The following is a 12,350-nucleotide window of genomic DNA, read 5'->3' as shown; positions in this document are numbered from 1 at the left end:
AACATATTTTCAAATAGTAATTTATTAAATTTTTAATAATTTTTTTTTTTAATTTTCTAAAAAATCGCAAAGTACAAAACTTCCAAAACACATGTTCCAAATCCAATAAATATTCCAACAATAAAACATATCCAAGCAAATTTGAAATGATATAATGCAAGTGGTTTTGTTTCTTTCTCTTCTTCATACATTTTCTTCGAATCAGTGTAAATTAAACCTTCAGTTTTAGCCTGGTAATAAGCATTCTCTTCCCATTTATTAATCAAACCTGTGCTAAAAACTTGAAATATAAAATCATTCAAAATTTCTTCAAAAGGTGAATTAATTTTTAGCAAAAATCCCAAATAAAATTGCAGCAAATTATCTTTAATTATATGAAATTTTGGTTTCAATTGTGCTTCCATTAGAAATTCCAATTTATCTGTAGCCTCAGAATAAACAAAGCTGGTATTTTTCATTGAACTTAATTCTCGGGAAAATGTTTCATAATCCTCCAATACAATTATGTTTTCAAAACCTTTTGGTTTTTCATATTGTAATTGTGTGCGATAGAAATCAAAATCAGATGGTAGCATCAATACTGGAATATTATTTTCGATTAGATCTTGAATTGTCTCGAACTGTTTTACTTTGATGTAAACTGTCAAAAAGGATGTCATAAAAATGAGGTAAAAATTGACAGCAATAAAAGCCAAAATCATTGTTTGAGAATAAAACCAATATGATCTAGTTACTGGTTTCTCTAAAGACATATTGAGAAAAATCAAGAAAATTCGACTAAAGGATTTCCACACATTTGCAGGACCTTCGTTGGAAATGAAGAAATCTTTCAAAAAATCAGTGACAATTAAATACAAAAACACAAGTCCAAAGCATATCCAAACTGTTGGTTGAAAAGGTTTCAAAAAGTACTGACTTGAGTCTAAATATCCATTGAGTGGAACTAATAGATTCCATTTAACAAATTTAATTGGATAGGATTGCTGAACTCCAGAGAATTTATCATAAAGATTCATACTAATGTCGATTATCTTCCATCTGGTTGCATTGGCAATTGCATATCCCGGGTCATTTTTCAAATTTTGTGTGTCCATTTCGACATAAGTTGCATTGTGTTTTTTCAAAAATCCTAGAAAAATCTGTCCAGATGAACCTCCAATATGGCGATGTCCTTTTTTGTCAGTATACCAAAAAGCTCTGGGAGGTTCCGGTGATATAGTTGTTCGAAAAGTATATCCATTCAAGTTCTTTAAAGAATTCGGCAACAAAATTTGATTCTTTAACAAAAACTCTTGAATCGGATCATCGGCAAAGGGAAAATATGCATAAGTTTTGTTTGCTGCAACTCCAAAAATTCTTGTAAAACATGCTTTCCAAAAAAATTTGAAATACCTCTGAAGTTCTTGAAGTCTATTTCCATAAACAATGATAAAACGTCGAACTTTCATTTGAAGTATCCAGTAATGACGAAAATTAAAAAAATTACTTGACACCTGTATCACAAATATAATGGTATTATTTTCACTTCTTTCAAAGGTTTCATTTGAAGAAATGGTATTAAGAATAATCACAGGAATGTCAAATGGTTTGTGGAAAAAGTTGCTTAGAAAAGTGTCCTCGTCAAAATCATGAAAGTAAATTGTTGATAAATGGGACTCTTCAATGACTTGATGAATAATTTTATTCAATGGCCAATTTTGTTCGCTTTTAATAATTCCACAAAACAATGAAAACAGGATAACTTTAGACAACAACATGTTGCTTAAAATGAGCAGCAGCAGAGCATGTTTAACCTTTTTAAAGGATAGTTTTAAATATCATTTTTAATAGTCACATTAAACTATGAAATTTATATCGCGTGTTTAAAGTTACTATTGAAATATTATTAATAGGTAAGTCTGCTCTTGTTTATAAATTCTGAATCGCTTTAGATTTGACAGGTTAGTTAAATGCATATATATTCAGTCATTAAACATAAATGCATCTCAAACCTATTTGTTTTTTTAGAGTGTTGTTTTATTTAAACGAATAAATAAAAAATATTTATTTTAAATTAGAAGTTTGAACTGAAAATGATTTAATTAAATAGATTTCTGATTATTTTAATGATGATAATTGTCTTCTAGGCTTCATAAATAAAGAGTTTAACTAAAAATCATCAATCATTTAACTAAATTATAAATAATTGTTAATTGTTTGAGTTTTTTTTTTTAAGACCAAGTGCGCAATCGGAGGACCTCAAGTGCTTTAAGATATAACTGCTATTTTTGTTTGTCTCTATCTGACGCCTAAACAATTGAAGTCATTTTTTTTTAAGTCCAAAATTACAGGTACTTGCCATATACAGAAAATTGAAAAGGTTGTTTTTCTCAAAAAGGGCACCAACGATTTTATTTTAAAATACATGTAAGACGGAAAATAAAATCGTTTTTTTTTTTTTTTTGTTTAATAAAAAAAAATGTTTGATTGTTATTAACGTAACTTACCATAAAACCAGAGACCAACCCTTATTTTCAATCGTTTTCTCTCTAAGAGTTACCACATTACTTTAAATAGTTTCGGCTAAGGTTTGAGATATATATATATTTTTAAAAATCAAAAATAAAAGTTATCGGTTGAGATTTATTTTTTATTTTTTTAAATATCTCCCAATGGTTGAGATTTTTACAAAAAAATAAATGGAAAAAGTCAACCTTTAACCGTTTTCGCTGAAAATAAATCAAAAATGGTCAATTCAAAGGAAAATGTCGAATATGTCAAGAATGTCCTTATGTTGCAAAAATAAATATGAAAAGGATGTTTTTTCTAAGTTTATGTATTAAATAATGTATGAACTGAATAGACTCTCAAAGTTCTTCAGACCCAAGATTATATCTCTTTTCGTTTGAAGTAAAATCTGAAGACGAAAATGTGTTTTCCACTGTGATTTGAGTCGCTGGGACGACAAGCACAACCGATGTTCTAATATCTAGGTCAAAGCGTTCAGCTTCCAGAAGCGTTTTCGCCCGCCCAGCTTCAAACGGCTATATCTCGGAATTTTGAAAAAAAGGAAAAACAAATTTTTTGATGCCAAAAGGTATCGGGGACTCTAACCTACATTTGGGTACAACTCTCATCCCTGCAGGTGCACGAGTTCCCAAACCAGGAGAACTTAAAGGTAAAAAAAAGTTAAGCCCGATTCTGAAAAAATAGGCATGATGTGGCGGTTTAACATGGAAGATGATTTTTTAAAAATCTGACAATGTGCAAAGCGTAGGCCCATGACACAAGCTATAATTTGGCATCACTCCCAAAAATTTTTCTCAAGCGGTTTAGCTTCCAGGAGCGTTCAAAGATTCGGGGATTTTTCGAAAAAAAATTTTACCCCAACTTTCAAACTCGATTTTCTCGGAATTTTGAAAAAAAAAAAATCCAAAACCCGATTATACCACTATCGGGTAGCTGAGAATATAAGCTTTCATATGGCACCACTCCCATGTCTCTAGGAATTGATAAATTTGCAGATGAGATTTATTTTTTTCTCTCAGCGATAAATCTCACTGGTTGACCGAAACATAAAAAAATACAAAATAAAGGTTTCTCTCAGACCTTGTCCGAAATTTTTCTTTTTTTTTTAAATAAAGGTTATTTTTTGACCTTTATTGAAAATGGCGACAAATAAGAGTTATTAAGGAACCTTTCAAAAGGTTGAGATTTATTTCTGATCTCTGATCTCTGATTTTAATGATTTTTATTTTTGCAACTATTTTTTAGTAACTCAAGTTTAAGAATTAAAAAAAAAATTGAAACAAAACTATGCTTGAATTTGATGATTTTAATTGAAACTATGTACTTATTAATTAAAACTTTGTGTATAGCGTTTTCTGCCGACTCTCTAGAGTTTTTTTTGGAACTAATTTTTTTGGTCCAAAAATAACGGTAACTGTCATATATCGATTTTGGTAAAGTTGAATTTGCTGGAAAATGGCACCAACAATTTTGTTAAAAAAATTCAAATGTAAGTTTTAGGACAAGGCCTATCTTTTAATGAAATTTTTTTTTTTTGAAAATCATTATTAACGGTACCTGCCATAGTTTTTTTTTAATCCGATTATCTCCGAAACTATCTACTAATTCGATTTAAACGAAATTTTTTGTAAAAAGGCATTAATATAATTTTAAAATAATCCGAAAACTTCGGAAAAAATAATTTTTGGATTTATAAAAAAAAAAAATTTGAAATTTTTTTATATCAAATTTTCGAAAACCGGACAATGATTTTTTTTGAAATTTTTGTTTAAGATGTAGATAAATGATTTCGACAAAATGGCATAGGTATACCAATTTTACTTTAAAACTTTTTTCCGAAAAATCATTTTATTTTGTTTTTTTTTTATACCTAGGATTTCAAATTTCAAAAACGTCTTTTATGCATTTTTAAAAATATTCTAAGCATTTTTTAACATAACAGTAAGTACGTAAGAGCAATCATGCAATTAACAAGTCGTAGGTAAATTGTCTGAATATTTAGACTTGAAAAGAAGAGTTTCAAACATATGTATGTACACTGAAGCAGTTACATGATAGTTTCAAATGATTTCGTAGAATCTGTTAAAGTCTTTATAAAGGAACATAATATAGAATGTATGTAGATTCATTCTGATTGATGTGTCAGGCAAGCAGCAACAAACTTGCTAAAAGTTTCAAATGCATGATTCATACTCATTTCTTTGTCGAGAGAAAGAGTGATGTGTAGAACTTGAGTCTCAAGGAGTATACACAGGTATCCGTTCATGGGTATTAATTTCAAGTTCAACTATTTGTTTTAATTGAAATAAAATAACAAACACAGTTTTCTTACATAGAAAACAATACCTCAAGCTAAATTGGCCTAGTCTGTACTCCAAATTTGATGTGAGTCCGCAATTTGTAGAACTCAAAGTTCTATTGTTCATTCAATATGTATATTACTTTTGTTTTGGCCTACTTAGTATCCAACTGCCGTATAAATTAAAAACTTTCAAAATTTTTAATCAGCTTTGAAAGATTTCGAGTCTATTGCAAATAGTGAAGTCCATATAAAACTTTCATAATACATACCTTTACTTCGTTCACTACTATTGTTCCCATTCGATGCCTGGCTAGAAACAAAAAACCCATTCAACCCATATTTTAATAGGAAGAACTTTTTCACACCATAAATTTATGTGCAGGTATGTTGCTGCACCAACACCTCACCAACACCTCACCAAACCTATAACAAAAGCTTATGAAAAGTTAAGAAAAACAATATTTTAGGTACATTTCAACAGAAATTGTAAAGTGCATGCAGCCAGCATATAAGAGTTACCCATAGAACACTCTCTATATGCTGTATGCTGCTCCTGATGTACCTACAAAGAAAAATAAAATGTTAATAATAAATTTTAAGTAGGTAGGTAGAATACCAATTTTCGACATGAAAATGTAGTCCAAAGCCTCTAAAATGTCTATTTCAGTTTTTTTTTTTTTTTGGAAGTGATGCCCAACGATGAAACTGAAGGAAGGTATATCATCCATTTTATACCTTTTGCCTATTGTATTCTTGCACATGTAGATACCCCATTCTCTCGTCCTCTTGGGAGAATGAATGGGTTCTTACATGATGGCAATAGTATTTTTGATGCTGCAATTTCATAAGAATTTCTATTCATCTTTTTTTGGCAAATAGCCCATTGTATAAGAGATACCAAAGAAGTGACGATGATGTTCAAAATTTATTTTAAAATATTGTCTGTCATGAGGAGAACAAGGAAAAGAGGTAAAAACTATTATGCGAAGTGAGCTTGTACAATGTACACGTCTTTAAAAGGCGATATAGATATTTTACGAAATGTCATAAGCAAAAATAGCAATTTCGATTTATAAATTTGAAGCTTTATGAGTAACCGAGATGAAAGAAGAAAAAATATCTCCAGGTCACTGACTGGTTAAACCCAACTTGCTCGAAACCCAACATAGCTTTCTCGAGTCATGAGAAGCGCAACCTCATGAAGTCATCACCACAAGTAATAGCTTTGGTATCAAACTTGAGATATCGGAGAAGTTATAAGTTGAAAACCCTTTTTTCACTTTAATTTCGCAATTGTTTTCAAACCTATTCTTTCAACTGAAGGGGCATGTTTAGGAGACACATGATAATAATATATTGAAGACATAATTTGGTGTATGAAGCTCAGGGTGGATCAAAAACATCGAAATTCTTTTTTTTTAGTTTGTACCTACTCCGGAAAATACACACACCAAATATGAGCTCTTTATATTAATGGGAAGGTCCTCCGCTTCGCAATTTTCTATTTTCACATCAAGCTTCTAATAAAAAAAAAACATTTTTTTATAAATCGGCTTTTTTGCAAATTTCTTTACATATTCTTGTAGAAAATTGAACGCTCTACAAAAAAGGCCACAAACACTTTTTTCTTTTATCTAACCGTTTAATAGATATTTGACATCCAAAAATCCAGAAAATCTTTAAAAATTGGTTTTTTGTTCTTAATTTTGTAACAAATTGAAATATTATAATAATCAAACTCGCAACACATATTCTTGTAGGAAATAGATTGTTCCACAAAAAAGGTCTTATTAACTTTTTTCATTAATCTAACATTATAAAAATTATAGAAACATTTTTTACTTTTAGAAATTTTCCAATTCTTTCAGTTTCATTCATTATTTTCAAAAAACCAAGATATATTATTGTAGGGGCTTCAACGTTCTACAAAGAAGTCCTTGGCATCAAATTAATTGCTCTAACCGTTTAGAAGAAATTCGTATCCAAACCCATACCCACTGATTTCAAAAATTTTCTTATGACTCGTATGCATTGCGATTTGGATACGAATATCTTCTAAACGGTTAAAGCAGTTAATTTGATGCCATTAGATTTATGATTTAATAGGGTAAATAGGGGTAAAACAAAATTGCAAAAAAGTGGCTATTTTCTAAACGCAACGTGGTAGTTGAATTTTTTGTTACCGATGGATAAATTTATTGTAAGGCTAAAAAATGTATTGAAAAAATTCTAGAAAATTTCAAAACCAACTTATAATATTGGTTTCTTAAAACTTAAACATGTTATAGACCTTTGACAAAGAAATGATTATTATAGTTAGAGGAATATTTTTTGACAATTTGAAAAATTCCATTCAAAAGATAATGAAAAAAAAAGAAAGGGGTCTCGGTCCATTTCGAATTTTTTTTCTTGGTCTCTGCGTTTCGAAATATGCATTTTTGAAAAACACCTACTTTTTCAGGGGTATTTTTGGGTGAGTTGTTATTTTTAGCAATTTTTCGTAGCGTTCAAAAAATCTCAAACTTAAAGAACATATAGTTTATGGTCGTGAATGATTTTTGAGTTTTTTTTTGCCCCAAGTTTTTTTTACCGTCTTCAACAATATTTATTTTTATGTTTTTTTTCTTCAACAGATAAAAAAATGTAATTTAAAGTGTAATTAAACAAAAGGCAGGACTATATTTGTGCAAAATTTTAATCAATTCCGTATTCACAATTTTAAGATAACTGTAAAGTAATGTTCTATTTTTCAACACGTTCTTTAGAGCAGATAAAAGCAGATAGAGAATGCTGATAATATTACTTTTCATTTGGTATATCATACACATAACGGTACATTTACTACAAGCTACACAATAATAAATTAAAAAACTTCAGAAATACCTCAAAACACCTGTGGAGATCTGTTTGTTTTTTTCGACTTGTTTTCTCAAAAATGATTGTTTTCAATAAATTATTTTTATATCTTCTAAGCATTGTAAAAACTAAAGTATGGCTTTATTAGAAAAAAATATTAAATTTTAATTTTTTGAAAGCTTTTCATAAAACAAAATTGATTTTAAGATCATTTTTTTTTTTTTCAACAAATGCACACAACCTGTTTTCTTATGACGGACGTTTCATCACGTAAAATCATCGTTCGTAAACCGTCTTTACAGACAACCACTTTTTGAGAATAATTTGACCGCTTTGAACGAAACAAAAGGCTGCCATTTCCAATAAATCTTTCTGGTACTTTTTATTCAAAAACTAATTTTGGCAGTGCGGAAAGAAATTTTATTTAAAAGATAGTAATCTACATACAAAATAATTTTTTCAATTTTCATCAAGGACATTTATTTATTTCATATTTCAAAGAAAAAGCATTTGATCTTAAGTTAATCAAACCATCTAATATGAGCTGCTATTATAACTTTAAAATTGTTTTTGAACAAAAAAAAAAAAAATGTTACCCATACAACTCCCTTCTATAATTTGGGTCATATTTTTATGGTGACAGCTTTAAAGCTAATCATGAAATATTAAACACCTAAAACAAAATTTATCCAGTTAGAAAAACCCATAAGAACAGATTTCCAAGTCTATAAATAAAATTTAAAACAACAATTTAAAACATTAAAGTCCAGCAGTGTCCTTTTTGAATTCCTTTTCGAATGGTATAGTTTAACGACCATAAACTGGATATAAGGAACACATTTAACTTTTGAAATTTTAATTTATTATCTCCACAAAAATGTGACTTTTTCAATATATTTTGATCACTTTTATTACTATAACTAAGGCTTTTTGGAATGAAAAAACAAACAGCATATTGCTTTATAAGAATTTTTATCATTCAAAATGGGTTGCATTTAAGAATTTGTGAATCATTTTATTTATTTATATATTTGCGAATTATCATAATAGAAATATAATTAGAGCAACGTCCTTGACCTTTTCGTTTAAGAAAATCTTAAAATGTTAATAAGGAGAAGGAGACACATTTAAGTTTTGAATTTCATGTTTGTAATATGGCTCAAGTATACTTAAGATGTGCCCCGCTATTATCCATATTCTATTACTCTTTAACAACAACTTAACAAATACACACAAACTGGAACAATTTGACAGGTAACTTTACCCAAAAATTGATGCTATACTCTTTCAAGTTGCATAAGGAAACTTTCAACGATTAACCGTAATTTACCTTTCAACCAAAAATTTACCATAAAGTTTATAATTGTTGTTCTTATGCTAAGAAGTCTTAAAGACACGATGTCACACAAACTATTATCAAAAGCAAAATTACCTCTTAAACAAAACTTAGTGTTTATAAAGTGTAAAAAGGGGTTTGTGGGGGAAATGAAGCGAGGTTGACCTTTGTATTTGTATTGTAAGCTTAGACAATCTTTAAGGAAGGTTAATGTGTCTCAGAGGAACTAATATTAATAATAATGTTTGCTTTAGATTGAGGAAGTTCCTTGGCTTATAATTTTTTCGTATTATATTAATACTGAAATATTTTTCCTTTTAAAGATTGACTTTTTGGATAATTATTTTCCTGTGTTTAGTTAAAAAAGAAAAAATTAAAGTTTTTGAAAGTTTAATGAAAGCCAGTGTCCCAATACAACTTTGTACCTAGTTTATAGCATTTATTTTCTTCTTATTCTCTTGAAACATATATTTCGATAGAAAAAAAAAATTCATTTATTGTTTTTTCCTTGTGGCATTGAAAAATCCAGTAATTGCTTTCATATTTAACAACTGGCTAATATGGCTATGTAATGTACCTACGTTTCCTCATAACTTTTAAACTGCTTATTATAAAAACGGTGAAGATAATTATGAAAATGATAGGGTAAAGTCGGGTGATATGGCACCCTTTCAATATCTCCCACTTAATGACTTCTTTTCAAAGCAAAAAGAGCAAAAAAGAATTAAGTCTGACGTAAGCTTTCAGTGGATGCATTCGGATCCGCAATAACCATTGCCACTTAAATTTAAAAAATGGAAAAACAAAAAAGTGAGTTAAATTTGAGCGAAAAGTTTTTTTGTGTAAAATTGTTGTACGTGTGGTTCCAAAAGTATTTGACGCCGAGGGTTCATGTTAAAACAAAAAGAACTTTAACGGTTATATTCTTGTGTTTGCTCATTGCCATAACCAAGCAAACGTGATTATTCGTGTCATTTGAAAAAAACAGAAGTGTAGTCAATTGGGGGATATGGCACCCAAAAACATCGGGATATATGGCACCGGTGCCATTTCCCCCGCATCTACTTTTAACCCTATTTATTTTTCAACTGACAATTGTATTTACAAAAAACTTGCGCAAACCAGGCCAAGTGGAATAAAACCCAGATCACCAGCCGTTTGAGCAGCTGACTGTCAAAAAAAGCAGGACCTAAGCATTTAGCGATTCTCTTCACAATTCACTACATTAAAAATGCTTCTTAAATGACCAGAACCTAAAAGTTTGCCAAATAGCTTTCAGATTGGCTGAAAATTGCGGCAGTAATCATAATGTCACTTTTGGTCTCATGATTCGTGTACGTCTTTCAAGAACACATGCAACAAGTGTCACAAAAAATATCAAGAAGAAGTAGGGTGCCATATCACCCTCGATTAGGTGCCATATCACCCTCCATTTTTTCAATCATGTTTTTTTTAATGTTTTTTATTTTTGCAAAAAATAACAAGAAATTATGTTTGAATTACACTTACATATGTACCTATTTTGTATTTAAGAAATAGTTTTAAAATAAATCCGCTTCTGTTTGAAATAGAAATCTTCTTTATTTCGCAAGTAATAACGAAAAACGAAAATGGGTGCCATATCCCCCGACTTTACCCTAACTATCATTTGTAGGGCTGTAAAAGTAACGAAAAAACGAGTACCCGCATGTATACGTTACTTTTGATACTAGTACCCGCATCAATAATATCGTTACTCCTTACTTTCGCATGTTTCGCATTTTTCGTATATTTCGTATGTTTCGTGTGTTTCGCATGTTTCGTTACTTTCGTTACTTTCGCATGCTTCGTATTTTTCGTACATTTCGTATATTTCATATATTTGATACGTTTCGTATGTTTGGTATTTAAAGTATGTTTCGTACGTTGGTATAAGGGTGCAAAAAAAATTTGTATAATCTAAGCTTCATTTTAAGGCCATAAACATTTATTTAAGTTGCTTCGTTCTCATGTTATAAGAGTTTGAAGGCTATACTGATTTTTTTTCGATTTTTTTTTTAATAAAACGTGGAAACTTTTTTTGATTTTTTTTCTAAATTTTCAAAAAAACTTTGGTAATTTTTTGTTTATATTCCTTTATTTCAAAAGTACATCGCGCAGATCTCGGAATATTAACACTTCAATACAACCATGTCGAAAAATTTTTCATTTTTTTTGTTCTATTGAGAGTGATTTTCAATCCTCGTTTTCTCTGCTTTTTTTTTAGTTGAAAATTTTGCACTGGAAATAAACAAATTTTTTGAAAAACCAAAAAACATTTGTACATTCTTAAGCTACATTTCAAGACCATTAACAAAAAGGTCATAAACACATTAGTTGCGGCGCGGCGTGGGTATATTTCGGCCACTAGAGAAAATACCAAAAATTTCTCTTTTGTATTATCGATAAAACAACGATACCTTGGAACTACTGTTTTTAACGAGACAAAAGTAAACTCCAGATAATTATCTGGAGTAAGCATTCCGACAAGGGTAACGATATCGATACAAGATGCTAAATGCGACAAATTGAGTGTATCACTTCGTTTCGTATCTCATGTATCGGATGATTTAGTATTGAAATTGGAATGGGGTCGTTACTCGTATGTTTCGTATCTCGTATGTTTCGTTACTTCAGTACCCAGTAACGAAACATGCGATTAACGATACTGTTTAGAAGGTAACGTTTCGTTACTCGTTACTGAAGCAAATACCCGCATTTTAGTAACGAATACATACGATTTGCTACAGCTCTAATCATTTGAAAGATGTGGTATCTCTAAAAGCGTCTTGATTGTCCGCTAATGATATTATTTATTAAACATTTTGTATTATGACACCGTCAAGGAAAAAATTGTTTATATTTTTGTTTTCAAATTTTTTTTTTTTTTTTTTTGTGAAAAAGTTTTAGAGGAGCACCATATTCAAAAAAGCTATACAGCCTATAACCAGCCGAGCAACAAAACTCTTCCAACGATATGTCATTTTCAAAATTATGTTAAGTAACGTCAAAGTTAAGAGGGAACATACATTCTCAAATACGTATAACCGGTTATAATCCTCTTTTTGCCTAGTCGATAAATAATTCACCAAGAATAATCTGCGCTATGAGCATAGGTATGATGAACTTTTTGAAAGTAACCAACATCATGACCATCATCACCAACACCGCATGAATAACTGACGAATTTACTTGTATATTTTATCATAAATGGCTTTTATGATTTAAAAAACAATTAAGAAAATCTTTGTTGCACAAGAAATTATATGGCATACTTCGTAGGGAGGTCAAAACTTAAAACCAACTAAGCACACGTTTTTGGCTATGTAT

The 12,350-nt window shown here is 29.8% G+C and overlaps 1 protein-coding gene across 1 annotated transcript; it reads right to left on the bottom strand.

Moving 5' to 3' along the window:
* Window positions 1–56: 56 nt before the first annotated feature.
* Window positions 57–1,825, bottom strand: LOC129907326 (uncharacterized). Its single transcript, XM_055983453.1, has 2 exons — window positions 1,393–1,825; window positions 57–1,339 (listed from the first exon to the last, which is right to left on the bottom strand). The coding sequence occupies exons 1-2, from the start codon at window positions 1,418–1,420 to the stop codon at window positions 57–59; spliced, it is 1,311 nt and encodes a 436-aa protein (XP_055839428.1). The 5' UTR covers window positions 1,421–1,825.
* Window positions 1,826–12,350: the final 10,525 nt, after the last annotated feature.

Source organism: Episyrphus balteatus, chromosome 1 (genome assembly GCF_945859705.1).
Source record: "Episyrphus balteatus chromosome 1, idEpiBalt1.1, whole genome shotgun sequence".
In the NCBI taxonomy this organism is placed as follows: Eukaryota; Metazoa; Arthropoda; class Insecta; order Diptera; family Syrphidae; genus Episyrphus; species Episyrphus balteatus.
Note: the sequence above shows the minus strand (reverse complement) of the source record. Positions and strands in the feature narration are given on the sequence as shown.

What these genes read in the sequence shown, in the direction of transcription:
- LOC129907326 (XM_055983453.1), bottom strand. Translation starts at nt 1,420, where the DNA reads ATGGAAATAGACTTCAAGAACTTCAGAG. An exon ending in AGACTTCAAGAACTTCAGAG is followed by an intron (nt 1,340 to 1,392) that starts GTATTTCAAATT and finishes TTGGAGTTGCAG; the next exon opens with CAAACAAAACTTATGCATAT.